The 11,451-nt window shown below is 62.8% G+C and overlaps 1 protein-coding gene across 4 annotated transcripts; it reads left to right on the top strand.

The window, feature by feature from the left end:
* The first annotated feature begins 671 nt into the window (after positions 1 to 671).
* ERN2 (endoplasmic reticulum to nucleus signaling 2) lies at positions 672 to 11,425 on the top strand. Of its 4 annotated transcripts, none has more exons than XR_010434780.1 (22): positions 673 to 896; positions 3,340 to 3,457; positions 3,938 to 3,971; positions 4,075 to 4,147; positions 4,252 to 4,324; positions 4,462 to 4,584; positions 4,670 to 4,771; positions 5,015 to 5,276; positions 5,371 to 5,449; positions 5,525 to 5,675; positions 6,071 to 6,192; positions 6,348 to 6,521; positions 6,641 to 6,890; positions 7,151 to 7,241; positions 7,511 to 7,700; positions 7,915 to 8,014; positions 8,164 to 8,363; positions 9,024 to 9,171; positions 9,296 to 9,423; positions 9,608 to 9,685; positions 10,000 to 10,067; positions 10,143 to 10,212. XR_010434780.1 is itself a non-coding variant. In XM_064673495.1 (22 exons), the coding sequence occupies exons 1-22, from the start codon at positions 801 to 803 to the stop codon at positions 10,332 to 10,334; spliced, it is 2,868 nt and encodes a 955-aa protein (XP_064529565.1). In that variant the 5' UTR covers positions 673 to 800; the 3' UTR covers positions 10,335 to 11,425. The 4 variants fall into 4 exon arrangements, 3 of the variants coding, with proteins under 3 accessions (XP_064529563.1, XP_064529565.1, XP_064529564.1); XM_064673495.1 differs by having other exon boundaries at positions 8,164 to 8,333; positions 9,608 to 9,731; positions 10,143 to 11,425; XM_064673494.1 differs by having other exon boundaries at positions 9,608 to 9,731; positions 10,143 to 11,425.
* The last annotated feature ends 26 nt before the right edge of the window (positions 11,426 to 11,451 follow it).

Genomic DNA, 11,451 nt, shown 5'->3' with positions numbered 1-11,451 from the left:
CCACACACGTGGGCTGTGAGTTACAGGATGGTCCCTCTCCACCCCCTGCCCAAAGCCAGACTTTAATTTCCTTTTACACCAAAATTGTCCTGGTCCTGCTGGGCTGGCCCAGCCCTGGTCGCGGTGTCACAGTCCCGTTTAACAGCCCCCAAAGGTGCCCTGGGGCAGCCCCTGTGCTGGGCTTTCTGCAGCCGCACCTCTGTCGCTGAATGGGCGCTGCTCGGCTTCGCCTCCGGCTTTAGGCACTTCCTCTCCCCCCACCCAAAAAACCCCCAGCGCTGACAGTTCAAGAGAGGGATCACAGAAATAAATTCCCAAACCTGCTCTGTCGTTCTCCCAGCGTGCCAGGGGGCACGTCCCGCTCGGTTTAGTGTCCAGGGTTCAATATTGAGTTCACGGGGGGTATCCCAGCGCTGCCCCGCTGTCCCTCGGGCAGAGCTCCCGGCACCGGGGCTGGGCTGAAGCGGCTCTGGGTGTGCGGGGTCCTGTGCCGGTACCGCCGGGCAGGGCTGCCGGGGCTACCTCGCGTTACTGGGGAGAGGAATTTTTCCCGGCTCGGTGTCCGGGCGGGCGGGACGGGAGCGGTGACCGCCGCCGGGGGAGGGATGCGAGGGGTGTGCGCTGAACGAGGGGGCGGCTCCTCCTGCGCCTGACAACGATCGGGAACCGCGGGGGAACCGGGGAGGGGGCCCGGGGTGCCCCGGAGCGTGTGCGGAGCGCGGGGGGGGCGGAAGCCGCGTCCGGGACCCGCCCCGGCCCCGCTGACTCACGGCGACAGCGCGGCCAGGCCTGGCCGGGACATGGGCGGCCCCGCCGCGCCGCCGCCGCGGGGGCTCCGGGGGCTCCGGGGGCTCCTGCCGCTGCTGCTGCCGCTGCTGCTGCCGCCCCCGGCACAGGTACGGCCGCGCTGGGAGCTGTGGGTGCGCAGGGGAGGGACAGCGCCCGGGGGGCGACAGTGCTGTGTGAGGGGGACAGTGAGGGGAGGGACAGTGCTGAGTGAGGGGACAGTGCGGAGGGAAGATCGAGGGGGACAGTGCGGTGGCCGCGTGGTTCCTGCGCGGGTGCCCGTGCTCGCTGTGCCCCGCGTGTCCTGCGGGAGGGCTTCGACACACGAGAGTTCGTGTTCCCCGGGTGTGACAGTGCGGGCAGGGGCGGCCCCGCGGGTCCCCGAGCCGCGTGGGTGCAGCTCCGCTTGTGACACCGGTGGGCGCTGGGTCCGGCACACAGAGGGGGGTACGTGGTGTGGGCAAAGGGGCCGCGGTGCCCGCGGGGCCAGAGTTCTGGCGTGGGGGGTCCCGTGGCCATCGCCGCTGTGCGAGGGAGCCCCGGAGGTTGTTCTCCATCCCCACCCCTGGGCCTGGCTGCGGTCGGGAGCGAGTCCCCTTCCCTGGGCGCCCTCGGCCCCCTCCTGCCTGGTCCTGCCCCGGAGCTGCTGCCTGGCAGGGTGGTGCCCTCGGAGCCGGATCCAGGTCCTGCAGCTGGTGGCGGTTCAAGTGGAGAGGGCAGCGTGCCAGAGTGGCTTTGGATGACATGAGCAGAGCTGCTCCAGTGAAGGAAGCAGCGGATGCTGGTGCCCTGTGGCTGTCTGTGCCTGGCTGTCCCCCTCTGTCCTGGGGCAAGCGAGTGTCCCCGAGCTCATGGCTGAGCTCTGGCCCCAGTAGCATCACTGAAGACTCCAGGGTGCTGTGGTGGGAGTCTCAGGAAAGCACAGTCCTGGGAACATCCCATGGGAACTACAGGCACACTTCTGGGCTAGGGCTGGCCGGAAGGGTCGCTGGGGCAGCCAGGGATGGAAACAGAGGGAGCATGGCAGCTCCCAGGCACCCAGTGCTCCCAGTTCTGCCCACAGTGGTGTGTGGGGAGCAGGCTGGGCAGCTGGGCCTTTCCCTGAGTGCCCTGTCACCAAAACACAACATTTTGTAGAAGAGATGGAAGAAACCACACCGGGGGAAGGAAGCATAAAGCCCTGACAGCACTGATGGCCGGGGGGGCCCAGCAGTCTCGGTTTCCCCCGGGCAGGTGGCCACACCACAGGAGCCCCGTGTCTGCCAGCCTGGCTTGTCCCTGAGAGCCCTGTGTGGCTGCAGGGGCTGGAGGAGCAGCAGTGGGGAGCAGTCCCCTTCCCTGCCTGTCCCAACCACATCCTCTAGGCAAAGTCAGGGCTGGAAAACTTGCTCTGACCTCACCTGAAAATTAAGCAAGAAGAAAGGCAAATAAAAGAACTGGACTGGAGACAGAGAGGTTCGTGTGAGGTGCAGTGAGAGGGAGCTGACGTGTGCTCCAGGTGACCTGGCTCCTGTTGGGAGTGCTGACTGTGTTGTTGCACCTGGAGCAATCTCCTGACCCCACCGTGCCACAGCCACTCTGGTACCATTGGGTTCTGCTCTGCAGATGGGCACCTGCTCACACGTGGGCACTGGCTGGAGCCTCTCTCTGCTCCACAGCCTGGCCAAGTCCTCAGGCCGGATTCTGCCAGCTCAGCTCCCAGAGCAGTGAGGGGCTGTGGGGGGAGCAGGTCTGAGGGGTGTCCTTGGGCTTCCCACGCTGGATCTGTGGCCAGCCAGGAGCTCAGGTGCTGCTCCCGAGTCCCCGGCATTAGGGACTGCCGGAGCCATGTGTGTGCCGGCGCTGTTTGCTGATCCCTGTTTGCCAGTGGGGTGAGGCTGGTGTGTGTGCCACTGGCTGGGCTGGCGCTCGCTGTGCAGGTGCCATACGTGGAAGCAGCAGCTCCTTTTCCCAGGTGAATTTGCGATTACTTCCTCAATGTCAGGTAGCTGAAACCTGCAGCTCTGAAGGCCTGGCCGAGCAATCATCCTGCCTCTGGCATGAAAAGTCACCCGACTCGTTTGTTTCTGGAAGGAGCTGACAGTTGGGCTGCTCATGTCACCTTAGAAAGGCACCCAGGGTAGCTGGCTCTGGGGTGAGGAGGAGGAAGTCTGCTCCCACCCCGGGGCTGCTCTGGTGGGATGTGAGCGATGCTGCAGAGGCCAGAGACTGCGGGGGGTGGTGGTGCCAGTCACCACGAGTGCAGCTGCCCCAGTGCTGGGACCACTGGCCAGGGGTTTATGGCACACAGCACCTCTGAGCAGCCAGCAACAGGTGAGGCTGTGTGATGTCCTGTGTGGGTGGAGCTGGAGGAATGAGCAGATTTAATATGCTGATGCAAGGAAGCAAATTCTTTCCCTCCCAGTCTCACCTCACTGGGGAGCAGAAGGACTGTGGGGCTCTGCCCCACCTCTGTGGGGTGCTGGGTGCAGGGGCTGAGCTGCACAGAGGACCCAGGCTGTGAGCTCGTCCCCAACTCTGGCCGAGCTCTCAAGGATGGTGTGTCTGTCCTAGTGCCTCAAAGGTGGTGCTGTGACTGTCCCAGAAACACTGCTCTTTGTCTCCACACTGGATGGGAACCTCCACGCCGTCAGCAAGAGCACAGGGGACATCAAGTGGACGCTGAAGGATGGTGAGTAGTGACTGAGGTGGGGGTTTGCTCACAGCCTGGCTCCCAGAGCTTGCCTCTGTCCGGGGTTTGGGGATGCTCCTCCCACCTGGCTTTTGCTGGATGGGCTCTGGGCCAGCAGTGCCCAGCCCTGGGGAACACTCCAGCCCCAGCCCCAGGCACAGCCAAGCATGGGTGAGCTTCTTCTGTCAGTGTCTGTTCTGGGTCTGAAATGCAAACAGACTGTGTGACTGGGCTGGGTGGCAGTGCCACGCTGGGTAGCCAGCAGTGCCACGCTGGGTGACAGTGCCACGCTGGGTGGCAGTGCCACGCTGGGTGACAGTGCCACGCTGGGTAGCCAGCAGTGCCATGCTGGGTGACAGTGCCACGCTGGGTAGCCAGCAGTGCCACGCTGGGTGACAGTGCCACGCTGGGTAGCCAGCAGTGCCGCGCTGTCCAGCACGCCAGAGCACTGCTGACATCACCTCTCACTCTCTGTTTCAGATCCCATTCTGCAGGTGCCGGTCTATGTGGCAGAGTGAGTGTCATCCCCGTGGGCGGGTGGGCAGAGCAGGAGGCCCCAGGGTGTGCAGCCTCCCCAGTAACTGCTGGAGTGACAGACAGGGTCTCCTCCTTCCCAGGCCGGCATTCCTTCCAGACCCCAATGATGGCAGCCTGTATATCCTGGGAGGAAAGAACAAAGAAGGCTTGATGGTCAGTGAGGCTGGGGGGCTGTGGGCATCCCATGTCCCCCTGGGGTTCACCAGGCAGGGGGAGGTGACTCTGGTCCTGCATCCATTCTTCTGTGGGTGTTGCAGAAGCTGCCGTTCACTATCCCGGAGCTGGTCCAGTCCTCCCCGTGCCGCAGCTCGGATGGGGTGCTCTACACTGGTATGGAAGGCCCTGGGGAGGAGGGGTCAACCAGGGGCTCCCGGGAGTCATGGAGGGCGCTGGGCAGGAGCCCAGCGGGTGCTCTCGGGGATGGGCAGGGCTGCGGGGACTCAGAAAAAAGGTATTTTCCTTCTCAGGGAAGAAGCAGGACACCTGGTTCATCGTGGACCCCAAGTCAGGGGAGAAGCAGACCACCCTCTCGACAGAGGCCTGGGATGGCCTGTGCCCATCCAGCCCCCTGCTCTACATTGGCCGGACCCGTAAGGGAGCCTTGCACCCTGACCACCTGCCTGGTCCCAGGAATGGGGCACTGGAGGTGACCTCCTGCCCTGCTCCTGTGCCCAGAGTACGTCATCACCATGTACGACACCAAGTCGCGGGAGCTGCGCTGGAACGCCACCTTCTCCGAGTACTCGGCCCCGCTGTGCGAGGAGTCCTGCCACTACAGTGAGTAGGAGCTGTGGGATCTGCAGGAGCCACGGGAGCCACGGGAGCCAGCTCCCCGGTGCCGCATTCGCAGCAGGACCCTGGCTGTGGGGGGCCCTGGGGTGACACTGCCAGGCCAGCAGGTCTCAGCTGCGCCAGTTGCTGGGGAGAAGGGGCAGCAGCCCACAGCTGGTGGCAGGACTAAAGATGACCAGACGGGACATGGCCCCACTGCTTCATCTTCTGTCCCTCTTGCTCTCCCAGAAATGGCACACTTGGCCTCGAGTGGGGACGGGCTGGTGGTGACCCTGGACAAGGACAGCGGGGAGGTCCTGTGGGCACAGAACTATGGCTCACCCGTGGTCGGCATCTACGTGTGGCACCAGGACAGCCTGCGCCGCATCCCCCACCTCAACCTGGCCATGGAGACCCTGCGCTACCTGACTTTCCAATCACAGGACATCCATGTCCTCAAGTGGAGCTACCAGTCCGTCAAGGACTTTGCTGCCACCAAGACCCAGCTGCTGTACGTGGTTCCTGCACGGTGGCATTCACATTCCCGGTGCTTGGCCGCCCTGAGCTGTGATGGATGGAAGGTGATGCTTGTCCCTGTCCTGCAGGCCAGCACTCTACGTGGGGAAGCACGCGACCAGTTTCTACGCCCTGACCTCGCTGGTGCACGGCAGTGTGGCGCTGGTGGTGAGTGTCCCTGCTCGGGGTGAGCACGGCGGGCGCCTGTCCCAGCGCCAGTGCCCCATGAGCTGCCACCCCCAGCCCCAGGGCATCACACTGGCCAGAATCGATGGCCCCACCACGGACGACGTGACCTTGAGAGAGTCGGGGGAGTGCGAGATCACGCCCAGCACCGACGTCAAGTACCCGCAGGGCAGCATCACCGCGCTCCACAACCAGTGGCTCCTCATAGGTGTGGACCTGCGATGGGCACAGGCCTCCCCATGTCCTGGCTCCAGGAGGGTGCCTGGGGGGGGGCAGCCTGAGCTGCTGGTGTTCTTTGGGGGGCACAGCCTGACCTGCTCTGCCCAGTAGGGTGAATGGGACTGAGGTTGTGAGTTACCTCAGGGGCTTTGGTGACTCCCATCCTTGTCCCCTCCCCAGGAAGGGCCACTGGGCACCCTCACCCAGGGGCGGGCAGGGACCCTTTGAAGCAGGGCTCACCATTACCCATGCTGGGGAGTCCCATCAGAAGTGACCCCCTTCTCCGGGAGGGCCCAGGCTGCTGGTGTGCCCATGGCACTGCAGAGATGAGGGACAGATGCTGTGACCAGAAGCAAACTGATGGTTGTTCCCCTTCTGCCACAGGGCACCATGAGCTGCCTCCTGTGGTCCACACCACGATGCTGCGAGCCTTCCCGGAGAACCTGAGGAAGACCACGGAAACCATCATCTCCAGGGCTCCTCCTGCCAGGACTGTGTTTGATGATGTGAGCAGTGAAGGGTGCTGGGTCACTGAGGGGTCTGGGCTGCTTAGAGTGGGCAGTGGGTCCCCAGCATGGGGTAGGACAGGGAAGGAGTCCCAAACCTGAGTGCCCTGCAGTCTGTCCCTCTGGTGTCACCCAGCCCCGGGCGTGTGTTGCAGTTCCTGGCCCCGAGCAGCCCGGAGGAGCCGGCTGTCCGCAGCGAGGGGCAGCTCCAGCCAGACCCTGCACCAGGGGAGCAGGTGGAGGTGTATCCCGAGGGCACCTGGGACCTGGTGATGGCTGGTGTTGGCACAGCTCTGCTGGGTGGGGGAGTCCTGCTCCTCCTGCTCATGGTGAGTGGTGGTGGCAGTGGAGGGTGAGGGGCAGTGGAGCCCACGCTGTGCCGAGCCCTGCCAATGCCCCAGCTGCACTCCGGGCATGGAGCAGAGCATTCCCATCGTTTGTGTTCCAGAAACTGCAGCGGCAGCACGTGGCACAGCAGCAACAGCTGGAGGAGCAGATCCAGCTCCTGCAGCAGCAGCAGGAGATGCTGCTCCCAGGCCGGGTCTCTGGGGAGGGTGTCCCTGCAGGGCCTGGGAAGCCGGGGCTGAACCGAGGAAGCACATTGGAGCTCTCACAGAGCTCCGGCCCCTCGGCCCCCCTGGAGGACCCGGCAAATGGGATGGTGAGCCCAGGTCTGGCTGTCCCAGAGGCTGCTGCAGGTGGGTGCAGGAGGAACGGGCAGGGTGTGGGGGCTGTCTGTCTGGAGATGCTGTCACCCAAAACAGGAGCAGGGATGCCCACAGATGAGAGGGCTGCAGCTCAGCTGGGATGGGAGGAGGTGCTGGTCCTGCTGCTGGATAAATGTGGGCTACATAAGAGTAGGGCCCAAGAAATGGCCAGATGGGTAAAGAACTAGTTGTCCTCCATACAGAACTAATGCTTGGAGGCTGAAGGATTGCTGTCTTCTCTTCCCCTGCAGATGCAGAACCAGACCTGGTTGTAGTTGGGAAAGTTTCTTTTAACCCCAAGGATGTGCTGGGCCACGGAGCTGGTGGAACTTTTGTCTTCAGGTGGGTGACACCAGGTGCCTGTCCCCATTCTGCTCCCATTGGGAGCCACAGGGACAGAACCAAGGTGGCTGTTGCCCAAGGTGGTGGCTGCTGGTTCAGGGACTTTTGAGAACAAGCTGCCACCTTCCCTTTCTTCTGGTCCTCATCACATCTGTCCCAGAGCTGGGCTTGTGGCCCTCAGTAACCAGGCACTGGGCATGGGGCAGCAGCACTGGGCTCTGCTCCAGCTAGGGGGCCACATGTGGACACGCTGAGGACTCTCTGCACAGGGGGCAGTTCGAGGGACGGAATGTGGCTGTGAAGCGGCTCCTGCCCGAGTGTGTCCATCTGCTCGACCGTGAGGTCCAACTGCTCCGGGAGTCGGACGAGCACCCCCACGTCGTCCGCTACTTCTGCACCGAGAAGGACAGGCAGTTCCACTACATCGCCATCGAGCTCTGCTCTGCCACACTGCAGGAGGTGAGCCCAGCCCCCCGCCTGCCCTGGGCATGGGGCTGCTGCTGGGGCCCACTGGGAGCCCTAGAAACAAAAGCCTTGGGGACAGACAGCCTCCATACAGGCTGGTCTCCATCCCTCTCTGTCAGCCTGGGGAGGCATCTCTCTCCCAGCCAGCCTTGCCTTTGCCCAGTAAATCAGGCTCAGTTCCTCTCTCTCTCCCTCTGTGTGGTTCCAGTACGTGGAGAGCCCCAGCTTCAACCGCCGGGGGCTGGACCCGGTGTCCCTGCTGCATCAGACCATGTCCGGGCTGGCCCATCTCCACTCCCTCAGCATTGGTAAGGGACAGCAGGGCCCTCTGCATCCCATCCTCAACTGAGGCTACAGGGTTCGGGCAGGGGCTGTTGGGGTTGACAGTGTGCAGGGCACTGGCAGAGCCCTGTTTGCTCCAGCCCTGCCAGGTGACACCACAGACTTTCTCTTCCAGTCCACCGTGACCTGAAGCCCTGTAACATCCTCATCTCTGCCCCAAATCGCCACGGGCAGATCCGCGCTGTCATCTCAGACTTCGGCCTCTGCAAGAAGCTTCAGGGGGGACGACAGAGCTTCAGTCTCCACTCTGGTATCCCTGGCACCGAGGGCTGGATCGCACCCGAGGTGCTGCAGGAGGCCCCGAAGGAGAACCCTGTCAGTGAGCCATGGCTGCCCCTGCCCTGGGTGCTCCTTGGGCCCATTGTGGCAGTGGTCCACGCTGGCAGTGGCCTTGGTGCACGCTGCTGGGGTGCACAATTAAGACAAGCTCTACGAGCCCGAGCCAGCCTGGACAGGGGCACTGTGCTGCTTGCCAGGGCTGCCCCGGTCAGTGGCTGCCTCAATGACCCTGTCCTCAGGGCACAGTGCCCAGTTGTGTTCACAGGGTGTCTCGTTGGGCTCCGCCCCTCAGAAATTCGGAGTGGGGAGGTTGGAGGGACTGTAGGTTGCTGCCAAGGTTACGCTTCTGCTCCTCTGTTCAGTGCTGGGAATCCCATTCCTGCTGGGAGCAGCTGCTGTACTGGTGCCTGCTGGGGCTGGCAGATTCCCGTACCCTCGGGCTGGGGTCTGTTTGCCCAGCTGGTGGGACACCAGCAGCCCCAGTGTGTCCATCAGACTGTGGAGTCCTGAATTCTGGCTGTGCCTCTGGAAGCCCCTTCCCTGACAGGGACCCGGGGTGATGGGACTCCCATGCAATGTGTTTTTCAGCAGCTCTGCAGCCAACGGCCAATGGTCCACATAAAGGATGGAAAAGTGGGAGGTGAAGGCTTTCCTCAGCCTTTGCCTGAAGGTGCCATTTCCCGCTGTGTTTTGCAGACCAGTGCTGTGGACATTTTCTCAGCTGGCTGTGTTTTCTACTACGTGGTGTCGGGGGGGCAGCACCCCTTTGGGGACAGCCTGCGGCGCCAGGCCAACATCCTGGCAGGCTCCTACCAGCTGAGCTGCCTGCAAGAGGAGGCTCACGGTGAGACCCTTCCCAGCTGAGACCCTTCCCCAGTGGCATGGCCCCGTGGAGAAGCTCTGGGCCGAGGGGCAGCTCCTGGTCCTGGCAGGGGGTTGATTTCTCCGCTGTGTTGTTTTGCCCCCAGACAAGCTTGTGGCGAGGGAGCTGATTGTGGCGATGATCAGCCCTGAACCCCAGCACCGGCCCTCAGCCCCTGTGGTCCTTGTGCATCCCTTTTTCTGGAGTCAGGAGAAGCAGCTGCAGTTCTTCCAGGTGAGCCTGTGCTGTCCCACTGGCAGTGAACACAGGTGTGCTCTGAAAAACATGCTGGGAACGGCTGTGTTGAGGTCAACGTGCTCATTCTGAGCTACCTTTGGAAGGGGTGGGGGGGGTTGCTGAATCTCTGTGGGGTGAGGGCAGTGTGATACCCACCCCATCCCTGCTCTTGGGCATGCAGGACGTCAGCGACCGTGTGGAGAAGGAGCCGGCTGAGGGTCCCATCGTGTCAGCCCTGGAATCAGGGGCACGGGCAGTGGTGAGAACCAACTGGAGGATGCACATCTCCCTCCCACTGCAGATGGGTGAGCATGGGGAGGCCAGGCTTGCCCCTGGATCTGGTGAAGCAGATAGGGAGTAGACAGGTAGTAGGATGCCTTTACTGGCCGGGAGGCACCTGCTCATGCCCGGGAGCTGAAAACCAGGGCAGGTAAAGGTGCCATCCCTTCTTTGGGAGAGCAGAGCCAAGCCGGGGTTTGCTGCACCTGGGGGTGGTGCTGGCACTGCAGGGCTGTGGCAGCCCCTTGCCCCACTGTGTCCCACCTTGCTCAGTGTCTCTTCTGCTCTCCCCAGACCTGAGGAAGTTTCGCACCTACAAGGGGGGGTCAGTGCGTGACCTGCTGCGGGCCATGAGGAACAAGGTACGGTCACCCTGGTGCCCTGCCCCTGCCATCCCACTGTCCCTGCCGTATCTGACCTCACCCTCTGTCCTGCAGAAGCACCACTACCACGAGCTGCCAGCCGAGGTTCGGGCAGCCCTGGGCTCAGTCCCCGAGGGCTTTGTGCAGTACTTCACCTCCCGCTTCCCGCGGCTGCTGCTGCACACGCACGGGGCCATGCGGGTCTGCGCCCACGAGCGCATCTTCCACCCCTACTACTGCCAGGGGCTGCGGGGTGACGGCGCCTGAGGGGGACACGGCACCGCGGGGCTGCTGCGGCCCCTCCTCCCTGCCTGTGCCCACAGCCCCGGGGGCTCTGGGGGGTCCTTCTCCCTCTCCCTGGGGCCAGATGGGTGCCCAGCATATGGGGCATTTCCAGCAGCACAGTGTGGAAAAGGCGGGCACAGGGCAGCACTGTGCTTTTGCCTGGGGTCCCCTGAGCCCAAGAGGGACCCTCTGGGCACCCACCTTCGCAAACACTCACAGTCAGACTCAGGGGCCTGAAGGCACGTGAGTCAGAGAACAAAGACCTCTCTGGTGTGGACTGGGTGCTTGGAGAAAGAGGAAAATGCCCGTTGTATTTTCCCAAGGGCAGTGGCAGTGATGCCCCGGCACAGCGAGGCCCTCAGGCCGCACTGGTCACAGTGGGATGTTCACTGGGGATCAGCAAGCTTTGTCCAGGGCATTCTCCTGTGCCATGGAACACAGCTGTTTGAGCTGTGACCAGTACCCCAGTCTTGACACTGGAGCTGAGCCCTCAGCCCCACTGTGGGCTATGCTCAGCCAGGCAGTGCTGAGCAGCCACACCCGACGGGGACCTGGCCTGTTGTATCCAGGCTTGCAAGGGCACAGCCCTGCAGCACTTGGGGGCCTCCAGCACAGCCCCCTGAATGAAGGTTTGAATCTCAGCTGGGCTGAGAACAAGGTTATCTCCCTTTCAGTCTGTGCCTGTGCCAGGCCTGAGCCCCTGAGCAGGTCACACAGCAGTTCTTGAGCAGCGTAACTCACTTTTCCCAAGGGATCCCTTCCCTCAAACACAGGGCTGTGCCTGAAGCTCCCCCAGCCTCTTCTGCTGCCCCGGGCCCAAGTCCCATGGGTGCTCTGGTTCGTGGCATGCCCATGGGCATGTGCTCCCCATGAGCCAGCCTCCAGTATTGACTGGGTGCACAGGCATATGAAGCCCCATGGCAAAGTTCCTCTGTGGAACAGCAATAGTTTAGTCTGATTCCTGTGGGTGCTGGGATGTGGGATTTTGTTACATAGGTGATAGGGTTTGTACCTGGTTTCTTTTCAGAATATGTTTATACAAAATGTTATAAAAAATAAAAACTAAAAAGCTTGTCCTGCTTAAAAATAAATTGGCCTG

The sequence above is a fragment of the Pseudopipra pipra genome, chromosome 16 (assembly GCF_036250125.1).
Source record: "Pseudopipra pipra isolate bDixPip1 chromosome 16, bDixPip1.hap1, whole genome shotgun sequence".
Classification (NCBI taxonomy): Eukaryota; Metazoa; Chordata; class Aves; order Passeriformes; family Pipridae; genus Pseudopipra; species Pseudopipra pipra.
The sequence above is the reverse complement of the archived record's forward strand: the minus strand, read 5'-3'. Positions and strand labels throughout refer to the sequence as shown.